General features: G+C 47.8%; 12 protein-coding genes across 12 annotated transcripts; 7 read left to right on the top strand and 5 right to left on the bottom strand.

The window, feature by feature from the left end:
• Nucleotides 1-506: 506 nt before the first annotated feature.
• On the top strand, nt 507-3,614 carry BT62DRAFT_1074695 (uncharacterized protein). The gene is made up of 10 exons (XM_043179041.1): nt 507-1,021; nt 1,076-1,270; nt 1,319-1,392; nt 1,437-1,528; nt 1,579-1,739; nt 1,790-1,878; nt 1,928-2,046; nt 2,092-2,900; nt 2,953-3,164; nt 3,213-3,614. Exons 1-10 carry the CDS (start codon nt 803-805, stop codon nt 3,481-3,483), a joined length of 2,241 nt encoding a protein of 746 aa, XP_043041694.1. The 5' UTR covers nt 507-802; the 3' UTR covers nt 3,484-3,614.
• A 384-nt stretch (nt 3,615-3,998) lies between these two features.
• On the top strand, nt 3,999-4,788 carry BT62DRAFT_918622 (uncharacterized protein; the record flags this gene model as incomplete). The annotated part of the gene is made up of 5 exons (XM_043184097.1): nt 3,999-4,071; nt 4,164-4,244; nt 4,369-4,479; nt 4,622-4,643; nt 4,698-4,788. The coding sequence occupies 5 exons, from the start codon at nt 3,999-4,001 to the stop codon at nt 4,786-4,788; spliced, it is 378 nt and encodes a 125-aa protein (XP_043041693.1).
• Nucleotides 4,789-7,117: 2,329 nt separating this feature from the next.
• Nucleotides 7,118-7,474, bottom strand: BT62DRAFT_832693 (uncharacterized protein; the record flags this gene model as incomplete). Its single annotated transcript, XM_043182410.1, has 1 exon — nt 7,118-7,474. A coding segment is annotated over one exon (357 nt), but the record flags the coding sequence as incomplete, so codon positions are not given.
• A 430-nt stretch (nt 7,475-7,904) lies between these two features.
• Nucleotides 7,905-9,813, top strand: BT62DRAFT_890455 (uncharacterized protein; the record flags this gene model as incomplete). Its single annotated transcript, XM_043183026.1, has 7 exons — nt 7,905-8,369; nt 8,421-8,524; nt 8,574-8,835; nt 8,887-9,058; nt 9,093-9,368; nt 9,423-9,498; nt 9,549-9,813. 7 exons carry the CDS (start codon nt 7,905-7,907, stop codon nt 9,811-9,813), a joined length of 1,620 nt encoding a protein of 539 aa, XP_043041691.1.
• Nucleotides 9,814-10,148: 335 nt separating this feature from the next.
• Nucleotides 10,149-11,036, top strand: BT62DRAFT_890739 (uncharacterized protein; the record flags this gene model as incomplete). Its single annotated transcript, XM_043183034.1, has 5 exons — nt 10,149-10,208; nt 10,264-10,336; nt 10,388-10,475; nt 10,529-10,785; nt 10,834-11,036. 5 exons carry the CDS (start codon nt 10,149-10,151, stop codon nt 11,034-11,036), a joined length of 681 nt encoding a protein of 226 aa, XP_043041690.1.
• Nucleotides 11,037-11,080: 44 nt separating this feature from the next.
• On the bottom strand, nt 11,081-11,692 carry BT62DRAFT_930280 (ribosomal protein L38e). Its single transcript, XM_043185894.1, has 4 exons — nt 11,674-11,692; nt 11,559-11,619; nt 11,362-11,505; nt 11,081-11,305 (listed from the first exon to the last, which is right to left on the bottom strand). The coding sequence occupies exons 1-4, from the start codon at nt 11,674-11,676 to the stop codon at nt 11,262-11,264; spliced, it is 252 nt and encodes an 83-aa protein (XP_043041689.1). The 5' UTR covers nt 11,677-11,692; the 3' UTR covers nt 11,081-11,261.
• A 567-nt stretch (nt 11,693-12,259) lies between these two features.
• Nucleotides 12,260-13,754, bottom strand: BT62DRAFT_930279 (uncharacterized protein). The gene is made up of 3 exons (XM_043185893.1): nt 13,388-13,754; nt 12,748-13,334; nt 12,260-12,690 (listed from the first exon to the last, which is right to left on the bottom strand). The coding sequence occupies exons 1-3, from the start codon at nt 13,538-13,540 to the stop codon at nt 12,351-12,353; spliced, it is 1,080 nt and encodes a 359-aa protein (XP_043041688.1). The 5' UTR covers nt 13,541-13,754; the 3' UTR covers nt 12,260-12,350.
• Nucleotides 13,755-13,896: 142 nt separating this feature from the next.
• BT62DRAFT_947145 (endoplasmic reticulum Ca-transporting P-type ATPase) lies at nt 13,897-18,784 on the top strand. Its single transcript, XM_043188013.1, has 19 exons — nt 13,897-13,999; nt 14,054-14,315; nt 14,370-14,822; nt 14,876-15,002; nt 15,052-15,264; nt 15,317-15,523; nt 15,576-15,710; nt 15,766-15,886; nt 15,936-16,099; nt 16,149-16,423; nt 16,479-16,604; nt 16,657-16,774; nt 16,826-17,349; nt 17,398-17,524; nt 17,580-17,776; nt 17,831-17,967; nt 18,017-18,125; nt 18,181-18,324; nt 18,381-18,784. Coding segments are annotated over exons 1-19 (3,645 nt in total). The 5' UTR covers nt 13,897-13,997; the 3' UTR covers nt 18,585-18,784.
• A 184-nt stretch (nt 18,785-18,968) lies between these two features.
• On the bottom strand, nt 18,969-20,460 carry BT62DRAFT_1059277 (peptidyl-Lys metalloendopeptidase; the record flags this gene model as incomplete). Its single annotated transcript, XM_043178595.1, has 6 exons — nt 20,179-20,460; nt 19,859-20,128; nt 19,556-19,806; nt 19,303-19,505; nt 19,188-19,251; nt 18,969-19,139 (listed from the first exon to the last, which is right to left on the bottom strand). The coding sequence occupies exons 1-6, from the start codon at nt 20,270-20,272 to the stop codon at nt 18,969-18,971; spliced, it is 1,053 nt and encodes a 350-aa protein (XP_043041686.1). The 5' UTR covers nt 20,273-20,460.
• Nucleotides 20,461-21,158: 698 nt separating this feature from the next.
• On the top strand, nt 21,159-25,155 carry BT62DRAFT_986199 (DUF221-domain-containing protein). Its single transcript, XM_043189991.1, has 14 exons — nt 21,159-21,246; nt 21,299-21,430; nt 21,485-21,597; nt 21,655-21,741; nt 21,788-22,570; nt 22,773-23,115; nt 23,164-23,224; nt 23,276-23,448; nt 23,494-23,583; nt 23,631-23,804; nt 23,856-24,162; nt 24,213-24,288; nt 24,342-24,382; nt 24,429-25,155. Exons 1-14 carry the CDS (start codon nt 21,195-21,197, stop codon nt 25,009-25,011), a joined length of 3,015 nt encoding a protein of 1,004 aa, XP_043041685.1. The 5' UTR covers nt 21,159-21,194; the 3' UTR covers nt 25,012-25,155.
• BT62DRAFT_947141 (myosin regulatory light chain cdc4) lies at nt 25,107-26,210 on the bottom strand. Its single transcript, XM_043188012.1, has 6 exons — nt 26,123-26,210; nt 26,054-26,066; nt 25,863-26,006; nt 25,742-25,807; nt 25,538-25,685; nt 25,107-25,483 (listed from the first exon to the last, which is right to left on the bottom strand). Exons 1-6 carry the CDS (start codon nt 26,123-26,125, stop codon nt 25,432-25,434), a joined length of 426 nt encoding a protein of 141 aa, XP_043041684.1. The 5' UTR covers nt 26,126-26,210; the 3' UTR covers nt 25,107-25,431.
• Nucleotides 26,192-27,538, top strand: BT62DRAFT_757700 (uncharacterized protein). The gene is made up of 6 exons (XM_043182169.1): nt 26,192-26,257; nt 26,311-26,559; nt 26,609-26,736; nt 26,784-26,895; nt 26,947-27,319; nt 27,370-27,538. Exons 1-5 carry the CDS (start codon nt 26,255-26,257, stop codon nt 27,292-27,294), a joined length of 840 nt encoding a protein of 279 aa, XP_043041683.1. The 5' UTR covers nt 26,192-26,254; the 3' UTR covers nt 27,295-27,319; nt 27,370-27,538.
• Nucleotides 27,539-27,711: the final 173 nt, after the last annotated feature.

Raw genomic sequence — 27,711 nt, 5'->3', positions numbered from 1 at the left:
TGTCCACGCCACGCACCGTCACTCGCTACGACCACTTATCGTCTCCAAGCTACAACTTAAATAGATCTCGCTTGAATTCGCCAATTTCTGCGAGATCACTAAGAAAAAGAAAGTGAGTCGCGGACCAATCAACATTGGCGTCAGCGTGCACACGGACTGGTACTTGTCGCCAACTAACAGAGTATCTCTGTACACATTGCAGTGCGCCTATGAGAAGGTCACAGTTCTCCTACCATTTCATCCTTGAAGAGCACGTTCTCCGTCTCTTGAAGCCGCCGATTCCAAATTTAAATGTCGTTCGAACACCTATGGGCAGAGCCTCTTGAATAGGAACTCTTAACAGTGATTACCCCTTCACTGGGACCTTCTTGGACTTCGAATAGACATCGGCTGCATCTGGGAATACTCGCCTCTACGGTGGGTGGCCATATATCCTCCAAAACGCGTAACTGACCAAAACTGACCGCAAATGCAACACAAGCGTTGGGAAACGTTGTGGTTGATTGAAGGTCGGATTGCTCGCTGACTTTGAATTTGACCTCAGCCTACGACGATGACCATCATCATGGCCAAGTATAATCTAGAAGCCAAGGTCCATTGAGTAATAATTTGCCACTACTATAAATAAGTAAGTGCGGCAGATTGCAGGCTTTCTATTCAGAGCCACTCGGTCGTTTTTTGTCTCCAAGCCGTCGTCCTCTGTGCCCACGCGATTCGCTTCAGCGACCATCATGGTACCCGTTCGACTTTGTAGCACGTCAGCATTGTAGAATTGAGAATAGGACGAGGTGAACGAGCGACGATGAACATTACCGGGAATCCGGAGGTATTTCATACCTGCTATTTTACTCTTACCACCACGATGTCGATTCGAAAGAAACGTAAAACTGCCACTTCTAGCGCGAGCAATGAGCCTGTGAGCGCCCCAGGACGTTCTCAACCCGCCAAGTCCAAGGGGAGCCGTAGACTTAGAGGGAAACTGTCAGCATTACTGGAACTGCCACTGGACATTCTCCTTGAGGTGCGTGTCAGGAGTCCATTCACGTCTTCTACTTTCTGATAGGATTTCAATCAGATATTCGGCTTTCTTTTACCACTAGATCTCCTTCACCTTTCACGTCTTAACAAGGATTTCCGAAAGGTCCTGATGAGTAAATTGTCTATAGGCGCTTGGCAGGCTGCTCGTCAGAATCTTCCCAATTTTCCAGGTCCGTTTCGAGGCATGTCGGAACCTGCATGGGTGAATCTCGCGTTCATTGCAGAGTGTCACGTAAGATTCTCTTCTTGACCTGCCGTTCAATTTATTCAAGTCGTTTAGTTTTGCACCAGAACTGTCCGGAATCCGGACATGTACCTTATGACTCGTGTCTGTCCTCCTTGTGCTTCTGAAAGGTATGCAGAAAACCTGATACCAATATTTGCCTGACGTAGTTAAGATTGATAAGGACACGAGTGCTCGAGGCCAAATTGCTCTTAGCGCATGTCTCTGCTAGAGATGTCACCGGTCTGATACCTGCTCATTGTACCAGTACGTACGCTTTATTCTCGGATTCTCGCCACTTATTGAGATTTTTGTAGGTTATCGCAGTGGTGACCATACAGGTCCTAAACAGTGGGACTGGTGGTCATTGCATAGCGACTATGATGCTATCTGCGCGAAGCTACTGTCGTTTGAAACCTCAGAAGAAAGAAGCAAATTTATCACAAACCAAAAGGCACTAGTCTCTGAGGATCTCAAGGTCTGTCGTGTTCCTCCTTCTAGAGTTACGAGCTTCTCACAACTCTACAGCATTCACGTATTTGCGAGATATGGAACACTCAACGCGCAAGTGAACGCTATCGTGAAATCCATCAAGGGAAGAAAGACAGAAGACAGGCGTAAATTCATGTTCTCGTCGACTCGTTCTAGGCTAAATCACCACCACAGGATATATAATAAACTTAAAGAACTCGGATACGAAGAAGACCTTAAAGGAATCCGCCCATGCTTTGATCCCCTCGCCGAACATCCCCAGGTTAAAAAGAATGTCCCGTTAACTGAACGAGGTGGGTTCTATATGTATATTTTGGCAATAAATAATATTAATTTAGGTTGGGCCAAAATCCGGGATGAGCTAGTCACTTGGGCAGAGGATAGGCGAGCCAGCCGCTTGGCCTGGGAACATCAAACGCTGGTCAATTCCCGCAAGCCAATTGTCTTGTCTGTCTTTCGACAATACAAAAATGACCGCGCACACTACCCCGTCACCACCTTCTTCCCTTCCGTTGCCGATTTCTCTCGATTTCTTCCTATCACAGAGGTTCTAAACCTCCCATCTGACGTTGAAGTCAATGAAGACAGCTTTGCTACGGTCATCTCCCAAATTCCCGAACTTTGCAGGATATGGAGGGGCCAGATCAAGAGGAAATTAATCAAGTTGCTCCTCGAGCCTGATCCAGAACGCTCGAGGGACGAAACGATCCATCAGTTGCAACTGGCTTGCAATGTGGTGATTTGCAGTCATTGTAGTGAGTTCCCTGACACAGCACGTAGGCGTAGGGGGCAAAGTGCAAACCAAACGTTTTCCGTCATGCCTCTTTTCTATCCTCAGATGCTCTCGCATCGGTGCATGCGAGCCAGCGATCATACCGTGTTCAAGTCAATTAAAGATGGCACAGGTAGGCTCAAGTATCCGGAATGGCATATCCGTGCGCCATGGTCAATGGAATACATCGCAGAGAACGACAAGCTCCGGAGCATCGTCCAGTGTATCGTGAAGATGGCCAATCTTGATCCGGCCACGACAACTGTGGCTGAGATGGACGCTGACGAGTCACTTTTTGCTTGTCTCCTGTGCGAAAAGCAACAGCTCACGGAATCAAAGTCACAAATGTTCATCCTGTATCGGTGGAGAGAATTGGTGAATTTATGTCTTGTGCCTCGTAGACATAGACCTGCTGACAGGGCCGCAGGCACGACATATATTCCAGAGCCACTTCTATGCGACCGTTAAGTTTACCCGTCATGTCCACAAATTCGACTCGGGAGAGCTGCCCGCTAATTATCAAAATGTTGGTCCAGTGGGCCCAATCATGTTCCAGTGCGTTCATTGCCATGATCTTCCATCTGAGAGTGCGGACAACTATAATGGACCGGAGGAGATCACGAAACATATGAATGACCTGTATGTTATATATCTTTATCTGTGGTTCCATTCCTGACTCCCTTCAAGGCACCCTGAGGTAACGACGCCGAAGCTGAATAAGGATTTCTACGTGCCCTTGGGTGAGCCATCCGAGGCTCACAAGGGCAGGATTGTTGTGATGGAGCTGTCGAATGACACTAGCGAGGAGTTGCGGGTCACCTATAAATGCGCTCTGGAAACGTGTCTCCAGTCCTGCCAGTCGCAGTTCGGGTGGGAGACTGACCCTGACCCGGACATCCATTTCGATGAGCTCAACGAAGACGATCTTTTGGACGAGGACTTTGATGATGATAGCTAGGCATTAAGCTCGGGTTAGTCCTCGGGTTCCAATCATCGTGTCTACTAGTTCATCTGATGGTGAAATCGACGCTATCTCTTCCACTAGAGGTGTAATGAGACGTGAAGTGAATTTAACTAATATGCCGACCTTAATCTCAGTCAAGTTTTTACCAAACCTGGGATCGCCTAACGCTTAAAAGTCCGTGGAAATGAGTTAATTCATATCTGGGTGGGTTTATCTTTTTGAAACTCTAGAGAAGTCGACGTCACTCAATTCGGCGAGTCGCTACCTTTTTATCTTTCTTTCCCTAAGAGCCTTCATCTTACTGTCCTGTGATTTCTCTATGGACCGTTAGACTCAAGAGGTCATTCAAGCTGTCTGTACACCTCTCACAGCGGTGGTTTAGCATTGACTTAGTTTTGACTAACTATGCATTGACTTCCACCCTGCTTGGATAATTACGTCATGCTCTGTGGGGTATATATGTGACTCGCTATGCGCTACAGTAGCCATCTTGTCCCGCTATCTGCACCATGTTCAAGAAACTTCTCTGCTTCATCTCTTTCGCCGCCGTAGCGATCTCTGCAAGCTCTCCGGATGGAGTGTGTAAGCCATGTTGCCTCCGTAGCTTCGTGTTTTTGTTTACACCGCGTTCAGATCGTACGTATGTGACTAATGTTTGTGTGAAGTGCTCGCAGGTCCCCCGGTCGGTGATATGAATTCGACCTACCCTTCCCAGCTCTGGCCATTACAAACAGTCTCCCTCTCGGAAGTTCCGAGTAATTATACCATTAGCCCTATAACCAGGCTCGCCGGCGCTGGTTTCATGACATTTAATAGCAATATATCTATTCTAGCAAATAGTCATGGCCTTCATTGCATTCTTGACACATCGTTATTTAGGTGGCACTGATACCCTTCAAAACGGTACCAATGCTATTGTTAGTGGAGGCACATCACAGATCCAAAGCTCCAGTGGACAATCAACTCACCGCAGGGTGATGGCCGCTATACGTGAGTATACCATTTCCATCTCCAAAGACATGAACACAGAAAACTCACATATGCCCTAGGGTTAGAAATGTCTTCTACAGCTCGTGTAAGTTGCCCGGACTTTCACCATGGGAAGAGTACTCACCGCACAATTTTTTGAAAGTCAATGTTGACCACCATGGTGGGTAAGTTCGTTTAGTCTTTTGTCGGCTGATCTGGCTGACCTTGTCTTGTTGTAGTTTGAAGGCCGACGGCACCAAGATCCAAGCTTATGAAAGGATGGCTGGAAATTTTAACCAGATTTGGCCTTTTGAGCAAGCTAATGCATAGGATGGACAAGGAACTATGTCTTGAAGAACTTGGTGTTGCTCTCGGGCTTGCCCTGTCTTTCTTGCCGACGCTGATGCTGTCGTGTAATCTCGATTCTGACTACCTTTGAATGAACTCCATTGACTGAATTTCCCGTTGGTGAATCTTTGAATTCCTGCGGCATGAGTTGGACCGCCAGCCTCACCCTCCCAAGAACACATCAAATAGACAGCAAGAAAATCCCGGGCCACCCCTTGAGCAAGATAGTTGCGTTGGCTGTCAGATTATCCAGTATAATTCCAGATCCAAAATCTTACCGATGACATTGTCGATGCTCAACACATACTCAAGTACTCAAGATCCAATGCGCGAGTGCCGGTGAAGGAAAACTTCGGCCCTTGTCCTTTTAAGTTTCCAGGTCAATTCACGTGATCGTGAGACCTGTACCGCTATATATAAGGCGGATCCCTTAAAAAAATTTTCTCTCGATTCTTCCACAATCATACACGCCCATGACGATAATTAACGGTGCAGTTCGTTGAGCTCGACCCCCCTTGGTGCGGTCGGCATTGACATCGCCCGTTCGGCACCCATACCTTGTTACATTAAAGGGACGGGCTGGAAGCATCTGATGGCGTCCGTAATGATTGTGGTTCGTCAGTCTTGATGATGGAATATAATGCTATGTATTCTCATTCATCCCTTTCCTTGCTGTCGGTCCTTTGAGCCTGTATTTATACATTCCTGAATCTCGGATTTTGTCTACATCTCGACGATGTTCTTATTCCTGTGTTTCCATTTATTTTGTAAGTCTCCAAAACATTGGCTCTACGTTTCAATGTCATTCTTCGAGTGCAATTACCATACTTGCAAGGATGTTCAGCTTTGGCCTTCATGGAACTTTCTCGTTACGCGTTGCAGCAGTTCCGACCCAATCTAATTTTGGTCCACGATACCGTTGTCCACTGGACCTTATTCTTTTATGCGTGTGCAGGCAATCATAGATGCTTGTTTCGGGTGATAAATGGGCCCGATACGCACGAAAAATCTACTGTATAGTATTGTATTAGGGTAAAGGCACACCCAATCATACATAACACTCCGTCTCGTCGTTAAATATTTTAGACCGTATGGCGATCTTGAGCTCCTCCGTCTGGCAACGTTTCAGGTTGGCTACGTCGCCCGGTAGCAGCCCGGAAAGCTTCCAAAACAAAGAACCAAGAAACTCCACTGATACGGAGGACAAAGATGGTTCATCATAACTATCCCATCTTGAGAGTACCATTGCTACGAAATCATGGTTGACAAAACAGTCGAAATCGGAGTCACGGGGCGGTTCCGCCCAGATGGTGAAGGACAGTTCCTCCAAGTTAGGAAGGAGGAGATGATATGGCTTGCCACTATTATCCACTGATGTAGCCTCCATACGGGATATGAGCATTTGGAAGAAATCATCATATTGTTTTGGCCATATAAGCCTCTGCTTGAATGACAGGGACGTAAGCGTTGGAACAAGCTCGAGGATGGCGAATAGATGACGATCTGGTGTAGCGTCGCCTATTACAAGCTGTGTTAAGGGACAATGGGATTGACTCAAAAGAGTGTGGAGGCCAGAAAGTGCATTCGGGGGACAGGACACGTCGTCAGAGAAAGGGGTCACTGACACTGTCTCCAGCGCTGGAAGTACAAGACTTTCCAGAAAGTCCCCTTCGCAGACGTAAAGCTCGCGCAAGGAAGTGTTTAATACACGAGTAGAGGGCATTGGTGAGGACGGACTAGCCACCCGTTGTCCATGAGCGGCCTCGAAAATTTCAAGGTTCGGACACTTCTGGATGATATCCAATAAATAAGAGTTCATTGGGGTGCTTTGGCGTCTATGATCGGAGAAACGGACAAGGCAGGAATTTGCGAGATGAACATGGACACCTTGCGGTAAATTTTTTAGCTGGACTCGGGATAAGCGAGGAGCGATGGAAAAGGCGTCAATATGTGAGATTGGTACTCCGTCATCACCGAGGAAGGTCAGTTCCAAATCTGTGAGCATTGGGAAGCGACCGAGAATTGATGAGAGAGCCTCTATGATAGGAGCTGTGATTGGGAGGGTGACATTTTCCCAGCGACTGCAATGGCTTAATAGCAAGTGGAAAAGCGTGGACATTAACTCCGCGATATTCCTGCCGTCATAATCAAAACAATGGAAACTGAAAGAAAGATTGTGCTGCCCAGATCGACTCAATGCTGAGCTCAACAATGGAATTGGACCTTTCAGCTTTGCTACGTGCCTCCACTCACCCGGATCAAAGATTCGGGCGGTCGAGCTGGACCAAGAGCCACGGAGACGCATTGTAGACCACAACATTGAATGGGACACAACAACAGCTCGCCATTTGCTACAGACTTGACCGACAAGCCAAGGACCCGATGTGACATCAAAAACGTCGTAGGCGTCGCGCTCTCCGAGGTCACTATAGGTAGCGAGGAAAATCTGCACCAGTATTTCGGGATGAAGACGTCGAATGGGAGATAAAATGATCTTATGTACATCTTGCGCATCTTTGAGGAGCTTCTGCTTCTCCTTCAGCCGACTGAGGATGTCAGAAAGATGATGAATATCCGCTTGGACAACTCCTAAGGTGTCATCGATGTATTGCACTGATTCTTTGAGTAGGTGATTATCAGACGCGCCAGGCAAGTCGTTGGTGCGTAGAAGTGGTGATACCGTGGGCGAAAGTACCGGGACGTTGACTTGTTCCACTGAAGTGAAAAAAACATTTGAGCCGCATTCTGAGCAAGAGACACTTCCTGAGGCCATAAAGCGTAGAAAGGACTACTTTAAATGATGATTGAGCCACGTAAGTCCTTCAACGGAAGCATAGCAACGCACAAGTGCTGACTTGGAGATGTTAGGTGCGTCGACTAGGACAGTCCAGACGCGGAGGCTACCTAAAAATCAATCTTGAATATATGCCTCCTTCGTAAAATGCGTCAATAAGGCAGTACCGACCAGAAAGTGGCTGCTAGGCGACGGGAAAGTGGAAAAGGAAAAATCAAGGGTCTCCCTTAAGTAGTCAAATATCAGGCATAGGGGTTGCTCGGGCCGAGCCGGGCAAGGCTGGCACACTCGGCTCGATATTTACATGTTGGTTCTCCCCTTCATCTTGCTCTCACTCTTCTGGACCGCAATTCATGCAATAGTCCGTTTATTGAACTCTAAAAAGGGCTCTCTGCTACCTACTGAGCAGCGCAGCGTACGACCTAGTAGGAAGCTTGGAAGTAGCATCCATGTTTCTGCGCGGTATTTTCACCTGAAGATCGAGTCGTCCACCTGGAACCGTTACCATGATGGCCTCACCGGAAAACTTGTATCCAGACGGTATCGATGGACAAGCAAAACTCTGAGGCATTTTTATGACGCTGGGGTCGCATTTGGTGTCCTTGGAATGTTATGTGCTATAGGGTTGTTGCTTTGGACCTGTGCAAATCTTTTGACGGAAACATTTCGTCATAACTTTGTCATAGAAGTTCAACAAGTCGCTAAAAGGGATATTCAAGAGACTTCTCATATGGACATGGGGAGATCCAGGGGTTTCGTCCAAGCTATAGTTCGTGGATTATCTTATCTTGCTTTTGCAATATTCTAACGCAGCTGATAGATTCCCGGTGTGACTGTTCCTTTCAGTCATATCACACCTATATTCCTTGCGGTACTTTTGTCCCAAGTGGTTCATGAATTTGGACACGCGGTTTCCGGTGCATTGTACGATCGCCATTTAATCTGTAACGTCGTCATGCTTACACTCTCCAAGAGAATCTGTCCCTATTAATTCTGTCGGTGCAGCACTGACGCTAGTAATTCCATCCGCATTCGTGACTTTCCCTAGTTTGTGCCTGGAGACACTGAAGCCGTCGTCCAGAGCTAGGATCATAGCTGCTGGCCCGTGGCACAACGGGATTTTCTGGATCATTCTGGTTTTCTTGGGATGGATGCGGCTGAGCTACTATGCGCTGACGTTGTTCTCGTATGAAGACATATCAGGACTCGGCCGAGTGGTTTTGGATGTGGAACATGTAAATCTTCCCAGTTGGTCATAACGTACATGCTGGTGATCAGTCTATTAGGGCACAGCCTTGGATGAATACCTTCCCAAAGGGTCCATCATTACCCAGCTAGATGATAAACCCGTCAACGGAACTAACGATGCGTGGAGCACCTACCTTACTGCATCTCAGCCCTCCACTTCAAAGGGGTGGTGTGTAGAGAAGGATATATTTTTTGGTGAGACTTCCCGTCGTTGGAAATTAAGCGTATGCTGAAGGCTCGTTAGAGAGCCCCGCGTCATGTTGTTTAGAGGGAGTTGCAGTATCGCTGCTTTCATGCTTTACCACTGGCAGTGATACGGGCTGTCTAGATGCTGTCCCGCTTTTGACGAAACCAAAAGAAAGTATTCGATGTGATTCCATCTCCGGTTGTGAAGGAAATTCGATCTGTGTCCGACCAGATGAATCCGCTCAGCTGCTGCGTATCTCTGTCCAAGTAACTGGTGAAGACGATGATGAAATCATTCTATGGCGCGGGCCCAAAAAGGAAGTCTTGCAGCAAGGTGAGAGCAATGAAGCCGGGGCACTGCAACGCGCATTAATTGCTTTATTCCCAGTGCAACTTGGAACGCTAAGGCCTCGGCTCAGTTTATTCCCACTGTGGCTCCCCTCGATACTATTCGTGCTCGAAGGGTATATTCACATCGGGTTCTGCGCTACCTTCTCTGATATCACCATCACAGGTATCTCAATATGGCGACACTTTCGCTATATCTCTTCAATTTACTTCCATTGCCTTACCTTGATGGAAGCCGATTTTTGGAGACCCTCCTGACTATGGTGTCGCACGCCCAAGTCCGGGAGATCTATGATCTTGAGATGGGCATCAATACTGGCAGTCGTCATGTTAGTGCCGGATGGACGGTAAGAGTAGAGAGAACCCTTCGGGCGGGGACGACTGTTGTCTTCATTATGTGTGCGATGATGGCCAGCTGGAACAGTTTCTGAAGAGGACAAAGTGAGCGCGTCATTCCACACATGTCAGCATTGTGTTGCTTACGAGGCTCTGAACAGCGGATACTGTCGTGTAGTTTCAAAGTATAGAATCCCGACAGGGCTCATTATCTTGATGTAAGCATCAGTTCAACGATCAATTCCCATGCTACGGTGGTAGCAGATATCGCTATGGTCATCAACACAATCGTTTCCATGAACAAGGTATTCATTGTATACAAATGCTCAGACGAAATGGATGTGATATTGCGGGTGTGCCCGCTGCTGCATTCCGTCTGGTTCTTTCGTTTCTGCTTGACGCCCTCTTTTTTCCCTCCTTGCGGGCTTCAATGATTCATGTTCATTTGCGCAAGTTCTTTTTTTGTCTCCCTCTGAGGATGGGTATCTTTGTGCGTGATTGAATTCGCTTCTGGGAACGTTGGTGCTAACGGCGTCGAATTTCAGGGCCTCTCGTTCTTTGAGATGGCCGGCGGGGGCATCGTTGCAGCGGCTGGCTGGCTGCAGGTTTCCCAGCTAGGTGTGCTTGTTCATATCCTGTCGGTCTTATGTTCGCTGATCTAAGACTTAGATACTCACCCCCTGGCGGCTTTCGACACAGTCGCGCTATATTTCCATACAGTAGTGTTTTCCCTCCTTGCTACGGTGGGATTGTTTGGGTGATGCTTTATTCGCTTTTTGCGCATGAGCTAGGTCCTAATGCGAACACCAGGTTAATCAGCGCGATGACGAAGAAACGAGGTCTCGTTCAGGTTTATGGTGTCCTTCTTGTCATTGCTCTAGGTGTGAGCGTCACCTCGGGCATAATGGCTCTGTATTCGTTGTTTCGAGTGAAAGATGCACGAACCGTCAAGCAGTGCGTCAACGGGGCAACTGATAAACTAACCGAGAAGGTGTGTCAGAATGGAATAGCGATATTCAAAGGCACTGGTGTTGCCATCTACGCGGTATCCTGGGTCACTCTCTCATGTCCGTTACGTGTTTTCTGTTGTATTCTTTTTCTAAATGTTTGTATAGACTGTTATCTCATCGCAGCCAGCTATGCTGCGCAATTACGGAAAGATATGGAGGACCAAAAGACGTCGCCAGTGATGTTGATGGGAAAGACCATTAGCAGTCCGGAACCACTGGTGACTTACAATTCTGTTGGTGCTCCTGGATATAACCAGGGTTATGCGTTTTCGCGCGTGCGAGAACCCAGCAATGCACAAGCTGCATAAGGGCTACAGATATTTCACGGTCGCGTTGAAGTCATTCAGTTCCAGGTTGTCGCACTTGTAGTCGAGGAAAGGAAGTCATGATTAAGCACACATAAAAGCAATAGTTTTCGCGCTGCAGAAGTATGTCTGTAAATACCCTCCCCAGATATACAATACCCCAGGCGCAGCCGGTTGCCAAGCCGTCCCAGCACACCATGTAAAATACAAGGAATGAAGCAATAGCATCTACTTCTTCTTTGGTGTCTGGGAGATCTCTTTGACAGTGAGGCCTACATATCATTAGTACATTAGTACACTAGAAACATCGTAGCAGGGACGAACGCACCAGGAGGAAGACTCTGCTTGAGCTTCTCTGCTTTCTCCGGGTCGTCTATCGACAGTGTGTACAGATACCGTGAGCATCTGACTTTGAATTTGGTCTGTTGCTTGCCGCCAGCAACCTTAGGAGCTGTCTTTTTTATGCGTGCCTCTATTGACGACAAATTAGCAGGGTGGTTGAAGATAGAAGTGTAGTACACGCACGGATGGCATCCTTTCGCTGGGTGATTTTAATGAACTCCTTGATGTCACTGATTTGCTTAGGCTGTATCACTGGCTCGTCAGAATGACATGTTGGAAAGCAAAACGGTGTACTCGCCATCGTCGGTGATCTTGAGGATATGTAACCGCACGTATAATATTTTCGTTGGAAGAGAGAAGGGTGGCTGAAACCTTAATTCAGTAGTCCTCCTTCGGCACGGATATTGCCGTATCGGCAAGCGAGCGCTTCGTCAATTTATTTATTCGACTTCAAATTTTCGGAGACCCTCACTGCAGTCGTGTCATGGTTTAAAGCTTCAATAGTCGTATTTAAATAAAATTTTCTGGTAGTGTAAGATCTCAGGTTGGTGGGTGCAAAAGGCTCGAACCTTGAGAAAAATCATCAATGGGAATTGCTCTTTAGCTTTCCCTGAAAAGCTGAAACATCTGTAGCAAAGAGCCGTGAGATTTTCGGGCCGGGGCCTGCATAGAACCGGGGGGATGCAGGTATCGCCTTCGCTTTTCATAGGTTCTTTATCCAAAGAGCAGCCGGAAGACCTTTCTGAGCTTGTTCATAGATGAACGCGCGGAAGCCAGCGTATATGGTAGAGGGATGTTCCTTCGTTTGCTTGTCATTTCGAGATCTGTAACAACCGACAGAATCCATTTGGTTTTTGTTTCAATGAACCTCATATGACACATAGCTTTTCACGATTCACAATTTGGGAAAGTCAATCAGTCACAGCACGACAAAATACATACGGTGTTTACTTAGTCTACCTACCACGGACGCAATCATGACTGCCACTTCACGAGTTTGATAAATTTTGTAATTGCCCGCTTGATCGGTGACTTGACTCTCCATTTGCCTTGAAAGCACAAATCATTACGAGCCACACTGTGAACTGAGAGAAACCCACTTTTTCGACGACGGACTGGTGTTTGGGAAACCTCATCCGAATCAGGCAACGACCGAACTCCATACGAACCTGAAGCTTCAGAACCAGAACCGCCGAAATCTTCCATGGAATCACCAGACGGTTCAAGGGTGATATCATCCTTGGACAGTGCCGGTTCCTGTGGCCCCACCAAAAGAACCGGAGCGTATCGTGAAAGTTGATACTCGTGCACGATTCTGTGAACAAGCACGAGTTCAAGAGGGAGATCTGAGAGAGTCGATATCACTGCGTACCTTCGAAAAAGATCGCGGTCTTCCCACAGTTCTGACGGATTGTATATCTCCGGAACATTCGTCAGGTTATGGTCGATACGAAGAACTGGCGTAAATCCGTCGTCTGCTTCAAGATCTTCCTTTCCAGGTATCTTTGCTAGGAAGGTTGTACAAGTCTCCGACGGGTCGTCTGAAGTGTCTATGCATATGTCTGGACGCTCTTCTGTACCGTCGAGAATTCTTAAAACTCGATCCTCGCCTATTCCATCCCGGAGGAGTCGGTAGAATTCTTCATCTTGTATGAGTGGTTGGTTGATCACAGGGGTTGAAGATCGTAATCGAGGTGTCTCCGAGTAATTGCGTAGTTCCTTGGGTATGCGCGCGCGGATATCGTAGCAGGTGGGGTGGTAACAATTGTTCCAGGGCAAAGGCTTCGAAAGCTTCAGGGGAGTCCTTGACCGCGGATGAAAAGTCTCCGGGAGGATAGGAATGCACATTGCAGGCCGTGCACGGTAAGGATCTTGAGGATAACGCTTCGTGAGGCCCTGTTGCACCGGTCGAATATTAATAGTGTGGAAGCTATTATCCCCCTCGGTTGGAAGGTCTCTCTAGAACAAACCTGTCAGCAAGACTTGGGTGAGCAGCGGATTGCATGTGGTACCTCTATGCAGTAGCCAGCGTACTTCTTGTTCTCCAGACCGGACAGCTTTTTCAACATAGCATCATCACCTCCGTCACAGTACAGCTCCAGAGTTGCAGCTATATCAATAGAAAAGGCGAAATAGTAGCGACAAGGTGGGGTGAGATAGTTCATATCAGTGACCCGAGCAACTCAAGAGTTGTGAAGAGGGAGAAGAACGGTATTGAGCATATTTATAATGTCTCCAGGGTGGCAGCAGAACGACAGAAAGTCAGAGGACAATGGGATAACATTGTGTGAGTAAGTCTCCGTGGAACTTATTGTAAAGACGTCATTGCACAACCTGATTGTGGCTTGAGAGTAGAAGTACGGAAGTATTGAATTCGAGTATCTTTTGTCAAGTAAGTTACGCGATTGTTTGCTTCGTTTTATTTTTCGGCGACGATTCGGCATGAGGCTGGCTCCGGCCCAGTCCGGTCCCTATGCCGAGCCCTAATATTTCGAAATTGCCGCCAGGTAAGCGTGTCACTATTACTTGGCGCTTGTCGACCTTTCCATCTTACTTCTACGTGGTCCAGTCCAGAGTACATCGCTTGGACGTGCCGCCGCCGTTCTTCATTTATATACTGTAATGTGGGTTGCATCTTGCTGTTCAACGCGGGAGGTCGTTGACGTGGTATTTTTCAGGACCTCCATCGCGGTCAATTCCCTGGACATCGCTGGGGCTACACTTCATGCAACGATTCCATGGTACACCCATATCTACACGATTCCATTCCTATGTCTCTATCCCCTTCTGGCGTACGCCTACTACGTCAAGTACGACCAATGGCTCGTGAGTGAAGAATGGACGTTTTTGGCATGTGTTTCTTTGGGTGCGGGGCATGCTTTAAGTTTTCTTGTTACAAAATGGAGCACGGGAGCGAGGGCCTTGATAACGACCAGAAAGGTGCATAGCGATAGTCGTCGTATCTTTCTTCGAAGATTAACTCGTGTTACATAGGCATCAACGTTGGCCGATGCTGACTGCATACGCATCATTCCCCATGCACACCGTGGAAAGGGTGACATCGTTCCTCTGCACAAGAAGGATCCACAGGATGTCTATACTTACACATTCAGTTACCAGCGGGACACATATAATATCTGCTCAATGTCGCCTTTGACTTTCAAGCGGCTGCCCTATCCATCTTCAAGCAAACCACCTTTGTCGACGTTTCTGACACCTACCGGCCTATCATCGAAGAAATTAGAGTCGCTGCAGTCACTTTACGGTGGCAATGAATTCGACATTCCAATTCCTTCGTTTACGGAGCTGTTCGGTGAACACGCGACGGCACCCTTCTTTGTCTTCCAAGTCTTTTGTGTCGCACTCTGGTGTCTGGATGAATATTGGTACTACAGTCTTTTCACGCTGTTCATGCTGGTGGTATTTGAGTGTACCGTGGTTTGGCAGGTACTTGCTTTCCTACGGTTTACCCGTGGAACACTTGACCAATTTTGAATTAGCGAGTGCGGACCTTGTCTGAGTTCAGGACGATGTCAGTTATCCCTTATCCGGTCCAGTGCTATCGCGACGGGAAATGGTCCGAGATACAAACCGATAAATTACTTCCTGGCGATGTGGTTTCTGTTGGTGCGCCATATTGTGTTCTCTGGGAAACAAAATCCTAATTATTGCTCAGCCCGCCAGCAAACGGAAACAACAATCCCTGCTGATATTCTTCTCGTGCATGGTACCTGCATTGTCAATGAGGCCATGCTCTCTGGGGAATCGACTCCATTACTCAAGGAATCCATCCAACTTCTGGATGCCACGGAGAACCTAGATGTTGACGGCAACCACAAAAACGCCGTCTTATTCAGTGGTACCAAGATTCTTCAAGCCACGCCTAGCGGTACGGGCGATACCTCTAGAAGTAATGGTAGACTGACCATAAATGTTTACAGTACAACTGGAATCACCTATCACGACACCGGACAACGGGTGTCTTGGCATCGTCCTTCGCACTGGGTTCGGAACATCACAAGGACAACTTGTGCGAACCATGATATTTTCAACAGACCGCGTGTCTGCAAACAACTTGGAGTCTTTCTTGTTCATCGGGTTCCTTCTCATTTTTGCTATTGCCGCAAGTTGGTATGTATGGGTGAAAGGTCTGTGCCTCGTACATTTCCGAGTGTTCGCTCGGCTCACACCTTCAATCAGGTATTGAAAGAGACCTCAAGAAGTCAAAGCTTTTGCTAGACTGTGTACTCATTATCACCAGCGTGGTGCCTCCAGAATTGCCTATGGAGTTGTCTCTTGCCGTAAATACATCTCTGGTCGCGCTTTCCAAATTCGGTTCGTTGCAATCAAGTGATCGCGCTTCCATATCTAACTGTCATACCTTTCGTAGCCATTTTCTGCACAGAGCCATTCCGGATACCTGCAGCTGGTCGAATTGATGTGTGTTGCTTTGATAAAACTGGTACCATTACGGCCGAAAATTTGGTTTTGGAGGGTATTGTTGGCGTGGAGTATGTCTTCTATTGAATTCATTTTTCCGCCGCTAATAAAACCTCATAGTTTACATGACGCCAAGAAACTCATAAGTGTGAAAGAAGCCTCCAGAGAAACAATTCTCTGCTTAGCTGCCGCCCATGCTCTGGTTAGGTTGGATGATGGCACTATCGTCGGTGATCCCATGGAGAAGACGACACTTGAAGCACTAGCGTGGGACCTCGGCAAAGGTTAGTAATTCCAAAGGAATCTCCCGCCGGGTCTGACGCGAAATCATAGGCAATGTCGTGGGACCTTCGGGCTCTGGAAATAAACAACACTTAATAATTCGTCGGCGATTCCAGTTTTCTTCCGCTCTCAAGCGCATGTCGACTTTGTCCAGCCTTCCTGGAGGTAAAACTTTGGCTGCGGTCAAAGGCGCTCCTGAAACGATCAAGACCATGCTTTCTTCTGTTCCTGATCATTATGATGACACGTATAAATGGTTTACAAGGAACGGAAGCCGTGTTTTGGCGCTTGGAATGAAGGAGATGGAGCCGATGTCGGTGGATAAGGTAGGTTCACTCGCTATGATTGGGTGGTGGCATTCACGAAACACTGTGAGAACAGATTAACAAATTTCCTCGGGAGCAAGTTGAACGTAATCTCATCTTTGCCGGTTTCTTGGTCTTCCATTGTCCTCTGAAATCCGACGCGATTGATGTGCTCAAGATGCTGGCAGATTCGTCTCACCGCGTAAGAAATTTCTCCCGGAGTTGTACTCTATAATTTACGGCACCTCTTCCAGTGCGTTATGATCACTGGTGACAACCCTTTGACGGCAGTCCATGTTGCCAGGGACGTTGAAATTGTTGACCGTGAGGCTCTTATTCTTGATCTGAAGGAAGACGCCGTACATGAAGCTGGTCAGTATCTGAAATAGCTATTCTCTACTCATCTAATGCTCTCTCTATTAGACCTTGTATGGCGTACCGTTGATGAAAGCAAAATCATCCCGGTTAATCCCGAAGAGCCAATCGATATATCCCTGTTTGAAGAGTACGATATCTGCATCACAGGAGCTGCTATGAAGCAATACGAGAACCGGCCTACTTGGAAGGATCTCGTGCAGAATACATGGGTTTACGCCCGTGTGTCACCTGCCCAAAAGGAATACATTCTCACGACGCTCAAGACCTTGGGATACATCACTCTCATGGCTGGTGATGGTACGAACGATGTTGGCGCGCTGAAACAGGCGCATGTGGGTGTGGCTTTGTTGGATGGGACGCCTGAAGATCTACAGAAAATTGCGGAACATCAGAAGTTCGAACGTATCAAGAAGGTCTATGAGAGCCAGTTGAAGATATCTGCGAGGTTCAACCAGCCGCCTCCGCCTGTGCCGCCTGCTATTGCGCATCTTTTCCCTGACGCCGTTCAGGCTCAGCAACAGGCTGCGGCTGATTTACAGGTTGCTCGGAAGAGAAATCCTATGGAAAAGGTAAAGTATCCGGTGTTACTGGTGAATGTCATCTCAATGGCTTTGTAGTTCGATTTAGCCGGCATCACGGACAAGCTCGCAGAAATGGAGGGTGAAGATGACGTTCCTAAGATTAAACTCGGTGATGCTTCTTGTGCAGCACCGTTCACGTCGAAGCTATCTCATGTAGCAGCCAGTACGTCTACCCTTCTCTAGGCTTTTTTTTTTGCTGCTCATGGGTTCCTTGTTAGTCGCGCATATCATTCGACAAGGTCGTTGCACCCTTGTTGCGACCATCCAGATGTACAAGATTCTAGCACTGAACTGTCTGATCACCGCATACAGTTTAAGTGTCCAATACCTGGACGGAATTAAATACGGTGACTATCAAGTTACAATCACGGGTATGTTGATGTCGGTCTGCTTCCTCTGTATATCTCGTGCTAAGGTTAGTCTATGCTTCATGTCTTGAGATTGTGATGCCTTACTTGCATTGTTGTAGCCGGTGGATAAACTATCCCGCGAGCGTCCATTGGGCAATATCTTCAATTTCTATGTTCTGTTGTCTATCCTTCTCCAATTCGCATTGCATATAGCAACACTTGTCTATATCACAGAATTGTCGCGTGTCTTTGAAGAGTTGGTGTTTCAAATGTCATGCTCTTACAAATCTTATCCGGTATTTTAGGCGTGGTCCCATCGACCTCGAGGCTAAATTTGAGCCAAGCCTTTTGAACACTGCCATCTACCTCTTGGGTCTATCGCAGCAAGTCTCTACGTTTGCCATTAACTTCCAGGTTTGTAACCAGAGTGTTTTTCTGTATATTATGCTAATACTTGTACTGGTTATAGGGTCGTCCTTTCCGCGAAGGCATCAGCGAAAACAACGCGTTGTGGTGGGGACTCGTTTCCGCAAGCGCTGTCGCATTCTGCGGTGCTACTGACTTCATGCCTGAATTGAACCGATGGCTCCAGATCGTGGAGATGGAGACTTCTGTATGTGTTTGACTCTCTTCAGTACCGCCTGCACTCGTTCTGATTGTTGCCTTCAGTTTAAGGTCAGATTGACTACAAGCATGATTGTTGACTTTGCTGGATGCTGGGTCATTGAGGTTGTGTGCAAGTACTTGTTTGCTGACCTCGGACCCAAGAAGATGGTGACGCGTGGACGGGAGAGGCGGGAAAAACGCCGGGTTCAGCAAGAAGCGGACAAAGCTAATGGTATCGCGGAGTCCGAGGCTAAGAAAAACGTGTAAATTCTGCCTTGAGGATAGATACGATACGATGTTTATTAGAAATACTACATAGGTGCGACTAGTGTGGCAATAATACTAGATGTAGGCATAATTGCAGATATGCCCTTCGCATCCCCGCCTTAATCACTAGAACAGACGGCGGTTTCGAAATTCTATAAACACGATCAAAGCTTCTGTCAAAATCTATCTCAGTTTGTTCGGAGTTAATAGCGGTCCACCATGAACAGTAGATAGCTGCAATGTTCTTGTTGGGCGTTTCTACTAGGTATGCCACTCCAGAAATAACGTTGCTTCACACTAGCATAAAGACAAAAAAAACCGTCAATCATATTCATTCCCACGATGCAAGCAGCGCCGCGACGAGATACTCCTATATTTACACATTTAAGCCAGCGAAGGGTTGTTCTCAGCAAAATACTCGTGGCTATCGGCGTTGAAGATGGCTTCGTCGGGATTGCTCTCAGCGAGTGATTCGGCACCGGTCTGGCCGTAGACGTAGTCTTCGGTGCCGGCGATGATGGTGAAGTGGGAAGACTCGTGGATTAGAGTTCCACCCTAGAACGGATCAGCTGAAGAAAGGTAAGAAAACGTGTAAAAGCTCACCATGGAGTCAGTTCCAGTGAGGGGGGCATCCCAGAAGTCAACACAGAGATGAATGATACCGAAGCTATCAATAACCCGTGACAGCTGCTCATGAGTGCGGATATAAGCGACTTACTCGTCGGCGTATACATAGGCATAGGCTTCTTCAGTGCAGCCACAATCGTATGTGTAGTTAGCGTAGGGGTGATCGAGCATGTTGGAGAAGTGGCTGAGGACCTCTGCGTGGCGGGACGAATTGTATGTGCCAAACCATGTGGTATAGCGAGTGGTTGACGAAGTGTTCTTATCGAGGTATCTGTATGAATTATTCAAGTATGACTCGGTGAACCATGCAAGAAGACGTACGCTTGGGCCTCTTCGGCGTAGACCTGAGCTGCAGCAGCGGCACTGACGAGCGTACTTTGCTCTGAAGTGGAGCAGTTGTCGTAAGTGATCCTTTTTTTTAGTTCACGGCGGGCAATAGCCAGGGTACCAGAGAGCTCAACAGTGTGTTTCTGCGTGGTCTCTGCATTAAGAGTCATAAGCTCGTTGGTATCGGTGTCAATATAGTAGAACAACGTGGACGGCGCGATAGTGTATGAGGTCTCCCCAGATCTAGTAAAATTGTACGCGTTGGCCACTAAAATGTTATTAGTTAGCCGTTACGTTCCCTGAAACTACAACTTGCGCACAGGCATGATCGACGGTGACAGCTTCACCCGGGGAAAGAACGATGAAAGACTCTTCTCGATTCTTTTTCACGACGTAGAAAGGATTGTATTTGACCTTCACACCGACGAAAGACGGGGAACCTGAGGCGCTGTCGATAGCGAAGGTGTTGGTCGAAAATGTTGGCGACAAGATACTAGAAGGATCCTTGAGAATCTTCATAGTCGTGTCACCAGTGTTGGTGAGGGTGGCTGAAACGGAAAGGTTCTCGACATCAACCACAGAATCAGCACCTGTGCAAACGGTTAGCACAGGCTATGGCAAGAGGCTGAAAAGCCAGTACCGGACAGGGAGAGAGACAGTCCTGGCGCAGCTGAAGCGACAGCTGCTGAGAGACAGAATGCATACAAGAAAGAGTGAAGCAATGCAGTGAACATGGCAATAGGGTAGACCTGTGGTGACTATTGTCCAAGTCGTGGCCCATCTTTTATACGCTTCAGTTGTCAACAATTCTACGCCCATTCCGACTAGGTGCCATTCACTAAAGGCTTCTAGTCAGCGATAGGATCCGTACTTGCAGCTTGTTGCCATGGAACGATGCCAAGTCGGCGGAAGCTTGGATTTCGGAGGATTGTCAACACCATCATCATTGAATGGCCGCCTTGCACAAGTGCACACAAGCTGGCGTCCGCGATGACTCGCACCGCATGCCCTAACGCCTCGAACGGAGATGAACATTTGCTAGAAGATAGTGTATTATTTGCAAATGATATCTCAAAAGGAGTGCCGACGCGTGTCTACCGGAATCGCAAGAGGACTTGTCCTGCATTAAGCATGAACAATGTCAAACGAGGTTTAGATGTGGATAGGTTGATAAGACATACCATAAAATTACAGCGTACGATCTCTATTGGCATGCAAAAATCCTTATACAACGTCCGCAAGTTATCCTGACCTACCGAGGCTCTTCAAACGTTCGCATTATCCGCCGTGAGTCCAGAATGATCTCGTGTCAAGAGAAATGTACGTCGTTACGTTTGTCAGGACGACAACTAATAAAGACAACTTCCTTCCTTCCAGTATTCGGATGGGCACAGGGGAGGCCAAGACAACAAGTATCGTCAGCAACGCAAGTCTAAGGGAATAGACAGTCGAATAGCGTGTCCTACTGCAAAGGGGTAAAGTGGACCGCTATAAGCAGGCGGCAAGCGGGATTCCGTTGTATTGTCAGAGAGTCTGCTGAGTTCGTCGTACATGGTCGTCAGAGAGTAAGAAGAAATCTTGAGAAATATACCGGCAAAATAATATTGGCCTGCGCTTCCCGATTTGTCTCTCGACGACGTCGTCCAGTTACCACCAATGTCCAACGGCACCGAACCAGGAGGGCCGCCGCCAGGAAGCCCTCCTACAAGTAAGTGAGCTGTACATACGATGCATACAGGAAATTCACAGTGACATTCTAGTGAAGTACGAGGGGCCCTGGTTCACCACGCAGCTCTTACTTTCCGGCTCGATAGGATTGTGGTCATTTCTCATATTCTCGTATTGTCGGACCCGTTGGCCTCTGTATTTTGCCCCGAGAACGAAACTGAAAGGTTCTGGTTGCTGGTCTCCTTCTATGATAGTCAGGACTCATGGTCGTGCGACAGGTTTCTCTCCTCACGAAGCCCACACCCACCCGGCATTTTTTGGATGGATCCTGCCCACGATACGGACGTCAGAGTTCACAGTGCTGCAGATAGTCGGCCTGGACGCAGCTGTGGTGCGTAGCCATTCAGTGCTTTCGGTCTATCCCAGTTCATGACTTCTTTCACCGAAGCTCCTCAACTTCTACAAAATGTCCTTTTATCTCTTCTCCATATGCTCCTTATTTGCAATCGGAATCCTCATGCCGATCAATTGGAAGGTGTGCTTCGTGTGTAACTGGCCGTGTTCCAGCTAATTCTCTGCAGCAAAACAAAGATTTAGGGGATGCCGAAGATTGGCCTGATGAAAGCGGGGATTGGCCAGACGACGGCTACAACAACGATTGGCCTTCTCTCTTACGAACCTCATTCGTCACGACACTCAATGGCACTCTTCCTACTCAGCCAGGGAGCGATTGGCTCGACCTCCTGACTGATGCAAGCACCTATCTCTCGATACACCTTGTCTTTACCTACCTCTTTACGCTTCTCGCACTTTACCTGACTTACAAGAACTATCGCCGCTTCATACGCTCACGACAGCTTTTCTCGTTGGAATTGGTCCATTCTATACCTGCGCGAACGATCATGGTTACGAACCTCCCGTCACATCTCCAGGGGGAGCGCGCTTTGGCAGAATACTTCGAAAACATGTCTTTGGCAGTCGAGAGTGTGACTGTCTGCCGTGAGGTTGGCACCCTCAAGAAGCTTTTGGATCAGCGAACTGCTGCGCTTTTGGCTCTGGAGAGAGCGTGGGCGGCTTATGTTGGAAATCCCAGCTCCGTCGAAGCCTATGATCCGGAGGAAAGCGTGATGCCTCTGGTTGATGTCGATGTCGAAGCACCTCAGCCACCTCCGACACGGCTTGTCGTTCCTCACCGAAAACGTCCGACGCTTCGTCTAGGCTGGTTCAAGCCCAAGGTGGACGCGCTGGAATACTTAGAGACGCGTTTCAAGGAGCTTGACGAACAGGTGAAAAAGAAACGGCGAACTGGCAGGTTCAAGGCCACCCAAGCTGCCTTTGTGACATTCGAGAAAATGTCTAGTGCAGTGAGTCCATTTTCAAACACCCGGCGGCGAAGATCCGATAAGCAGGCCGTCAGCTTCAGCCAATGTTTGCGTCTATATCCACAAGTGGTCCACCACTAGACGACTTGAAGATATGCACGCGAACATTTGAAACGGATCGCCGGCCCATCAGGCTTTCACCGCGTAATTGTATTTATGGCCAGGGTACTGATGCCATTTCAAGCAAGTAGCCCTTCAAGTCGTCCATGCAAATAATCCATGGCAGTGTACAACATATGCTGCCCCGGAGCCGCGTGATATTGTCTGGGCCAACATGACGCCATCTCAGGCTCTCATACGGACGAGGGACGCCCTCGTGTTAGGCGCCTTAGCTCTGCTGTTCTTCTTCTGGTTCTTCCCCATCACAGCGCTTGCTAGTCTTCTCAGTTACGATGAAATCAAGCGGACTTTACCTTGGTTGGGCCGGCTAATTGACAGAAATGCTAAGGTTCAGGCTGTGGTCCAAAACTCTCTGCCTTCTGTTGCGATGATCACTCTGAACGCATTACTTCCCTTTTTGCTGGAAGGCATGTCTTTGTTTCATGGACGTATCGACTTTAATTTATTTTCCTTAGGGTTGACTTACCTACAGGGCTATCGTGCCCGAAGTTGGATCGAATACTCGCTGTTGAAAAAGTATCTACACACCTGTTCTGTCATATCTGAAAATCTGACGAAATTTAACAGATACTTCCTTTTTCTGCTAATCAATGTGGTGTTCATTTTCCTCCTTGCGACAACTTATTGGCAACTCGTTCGAGATCTAGCCAATTACCCAGCGAAGATTCCAGAAAAATTGGCAAAGGCTCTTCAGTCAGGTAAAGCTCGAAATTTTTTCCTGTCTTATGTCATTCTACAAGGTCGGTTGAATTTTTCTTCATTCATAACGTCCTGACCTTCTCAAGGCTTGGGTATAATGCCGCTGCAACTCCTAAATCTCGGTATAATTGTTCCTCGATCTATTCTGCGACTATTTGTTACACGAACTCCGCGTGGTGCGTGTTTCAGGCATATCTATCCTTATGCCTCTGACAATCCGCAGATTTCGCGGAGCTAAATGCTCCTCCTATGATCAACTATGGTGTAGTCTATCCCCAGGCTATACTCATCTTTACTATTACGATTCTTTACAGTGTCGTACAACCGCTCATCGTCATTTTCGGATCTGTGTACTTCGGCGTAGCCTACGTTGTCTACAAGTACAAGCTTCTGTTCGGTAAATTTCTAGGCACTCCGATCGTTGGCCCCACTAACTGCGCATTTGTAGTGTTCTACAAACCCTACGAGTCCCAGGGGCAGGCTTGGCCGTTGACCTTCATACGTCTGATATGGGGCGTTGTGATATTCCTGGTGTTCATGACCGGCTTCTTCATCCTCTCTAAGTCGTTTATCATGGCGTCCCTTCTCATGCCATTGTTAGTGGGAACAGTCGTATGGTCATGGTGGGTTGATGAATCGCTGAAGCCGTTGAGCGAGTTCGTGAGTTTGAGCTCCGTGTATGAGGTAGAGAGGGGGGAGGAGACAGCAGATGTAGTGAGATTAAGAGCAGGCCACCCGGTTACATGGTCACAGAGGTTTGTCGTTCGTTTGCGCTTGCTGCATAATGCTTATCGTGTGATTTTAGCAACCTGAATCGGAGGAGGTACGCCCAAAATGATGATACCTTGTATGTTGCGCCTGAAGACGAACGGACGGATTATGTATGTGGTCTTCGTATATTTCATTTGGATGTCGTATTCACCGTCTCATAAAGTCGCAACCGCCGATGGCTAACTGGTATAGCGGTGTCTTAAAGTATGTCGCTTTCTGGAAATTTTCGCTCTTTCTTAAATGTTTATAGCACTGGCAAGCGGCGTTACGGGCATCCAGCCCTCAATGGCGTTCTACCTGAACCCTGGCTACCTCTCAAGAAGGGCCAAACACTCGTCAACGGTGATCGGAATGTTGGCCATCGACAGAGCCGAGATTCAAATCAAGCTGTTGTCCTGACGCTGCGCAAAAAGCCAAGCAAAGTGCGGCGGGCAAAAGCGTCCAACCCTCCCACAGAAGAGTCTTATACCGACAGCGTGTCAGGTCCCTCAGATCACGCCGTGTCGAGCAATCCTTGGGAAGACGCACAAGCGCCTCCTGCACGGCGCGCCCAGACTGAGCCGGTACCACTCTCCCATCGGTTGAGCTATGATCAGGCGTCGGGGGTGATCATGCTGCCGGATGACGACCGTTGGATGGGAGATGAGATCGATAGCGATGAGGAGGATTATGGGACTGTAACTGATGATACTACGCCCAGGGGGGCTGCGAGCGAGACGGTGGCAAGGAGCCAGCCGATACCGATGAGTCCGGGACGTTCCAGGTACGGGACGTACTTCCACCATCCGGAGCGGAGGAGGCAGCCAATACCTGGTGCTTTCCCAAGATCATAAGTAGTAACTTATCTCCAAACTTGTTTGCATGGATGGCTGGGTTGCACGTTTGAGTACTTAATATTTTGATACCCTCGTAATATACATACTACGACGCATAATTTCATACATGGAACGGATGCTAAGAAGCGTTTTGGAATGGAGAACAGTTGTACGTGTGTAGACACGATGGTTACAATGTAATTTGGGGGTAAATAAACGTATGTAGGCAAAACACTCATAATGGCCCCTTAGAGCGAGTTCAATTTCAACTTTAAGACTAATAACGACATAAGTACTTCGAAGAGACTCGAGATGTTCCGGCCATCGACACAAATATACGAAGCTTATGGTACGATTTGAAAGAAGGATGGGTACGCGTCGATTACTTCAAGTACAGACAAAGGGGAATCATGACAATATCATATATGCGCCACAGGCCTACTGGCTAAGGATAGTGCGTACAAAGGATTCATAGTTTACATTGCCATCCCTGTCCGTATGTAAATCAAAGGAATATATAGAGTAAGGCAAGGAAAACACTTACGCTCCAATTTGCACACCCTTCAACAGCTCATCCACCTCTTCATCCGTCATTTTCTCTCCCAACTGCGTGAGGACATAGCGCAGCTCACCCGCACCGATAAAGCCATTGTGCTCCTTGTCAAAGACCTGGAAACCACGAATGAACTCCTCTACAGGATGATACAGGTCAGCTGTGGCACGTCCTGACCAAACATGCGCAACTCACCCGGTGTACCAGCCGGCTTGAAACCGTCGGGACGGTTCAAGATAGTCAGAAATGTCTTGTAGTCGACTGTTGATAAATGCTGGTCAGCGAAGCCGAATAGCAGACAAGAGGGTGGCCGCACCATCTCGAGGAGCTGATGCTACGATCTCGGCGACCTCAGCTTGCGTAGGATTCTGGCCGAGTGCTCTAAGAAGGTCTCCTAGCGTCTCTCTTGGCACTGCGCCCTTGCCTCGCTTGTCAAATAGCGCGAATGCCTCCTTGTATTCTGCAAGAACGTTGGCCTGAGTAATAGAAACGGCATGACTTGCTGACCTGCGTTGTCACTCTAAAAAGATGAAGTTCCGTTAGCTACGCGACAGAGAACAGGGACGGAGCTCGTACCATGATGTGCTTGTCAAAAGGGAAGGGGTGGCAATGGTCGGTTGGAAACCGTAGAATGCTTTGTTTGGAATCCACGCCGTAAGAGGCGATCAACGATCGGAGGACGTGCGTCATTCTTGACTTTGTACCATCATGGTGATTATCGTTGCATCGTAGCCCTGGACCAATCGTTTCTCATTTTCTTTTAGGACGTGGACCCTCTACAGGACATTATACCCTCTCGCTATGCCATCGAATCCGACGAAGAAGACGAATTCAATCCTCTGCAACGTCGTCCAGATTCGCAAGATGTTCCAGAGCCCTTGAACGTCCAGATAGTTGGCAGCATACCGACGGCAGGAAAGCTCATCGTCGCGTCTGGAGATGCGGGAAAGATATGGGCACGTGGGGATAATCTGGGCGAACAGACAGGCGCTGTTTATGTGAACGGGATCTCAGTGCGTTAGGCATTTCATCTATGTCAGGCCGGAAAATAATGACATTTAGGTGTGCCTCTGTTTCAACCCGGAATGGACAAGTGCTACAATAATTATATCTGAAGTCACGACTAGGCTACCAATATGGGCAATGAATGGATACGGTAAACATATTCTCGAAACGCTCCGGCCATCAAGGTAGAAATCATATCGCCTTACTTTGGCGTGGATAACCAATTTTTTAGGGTTTCCATACTGGATGTATATCCTGTACCTTCGTATATAACCTCTGAGCCACTTTCTTTCCAAAATGCCCCTATTCGGTACCTGGCCACTACTCGCGTAGATCCTGACATTGCATGTGTACTTTCTTTGCCAGCCATGTGATTTACTCATTGAGATATACAGGCCGAACGTGCAGAAAAGTTTTCTCCACCTAATCTCATTTCTTCTACCTCAGCCGCCTTCATGGCAGACCTGTCTGTCTCCAAAGTTCAGGGCGTCCTGTTCGTCTTGCCCTACCCCCGGATACCTCCTCCGGCACCTAGAAAGCTCTCTCCATCAAATATCGAAAATCTTACAGATGACTTAATGCCTTGGAACGAGGACACTATGTCTACTGTGCAGACATTGCTATTCAAGGCTATTGACGAGAAAGCCCCGGACGTGTGGGTAAACAAATCTTCAAAAGGAATTGCCGTTCGCGTTACTACAAGGCAGAAAGGCGACATTGGCGAAGGGGGGATGTACATTTAATCGTATTTGATCTCGTTATATTAGGGTTTGTGCAAAATGGCTGCTGTTTGAACAGAAAATCAACTATATGAACAGCAGGAAGAATCACAGCAACAGGGTCTTGACAGCATACACCTATGCAGGCTCTTTGCTGTCGCAGAAACAAAAACCTTTTTAATCACGAAGCACGCTGCCCAGAGCCATAAAGAGTGGATATCCTACATGATATAGCCGCTGCGGTCAGCTGGAACTGAGGAATATGTGCGTAATGTCCTCTCCATCATGGTCGAGAAGGTGGAACGAGATCGACTTGATTCGCGGACGCAACAGCAGTCATAATGTGGAGAAGAGACATAGGCACTAATTCCAGGTCGCCAGTTCCATCTAGAAATTGCTTAGATCTGCGCAAAAGCTTAGAAAGTCAATTGACAGAGACCT

Source organism: Guyanagaster necrorhizus (genome assembly GCF_019112545.1).
Source record: "Guyanagaster necrorhizus MCA 3950 unplaced genomic scaffold BT62scaffold_8, whole genome shotgun sequence".
NCBI classification, from domain to species: Eukaryota; Fungi; Basidiomycota; class Agaricomycetes; order Agaricales; family Physalacriaceae; genus Guyanagaster; species Guyanagaster necrorhizus.
Note: the sequence above shows the minus strand (reverse complement) of the source record. Positions and strands in the feature narration are given on the sequence as shown.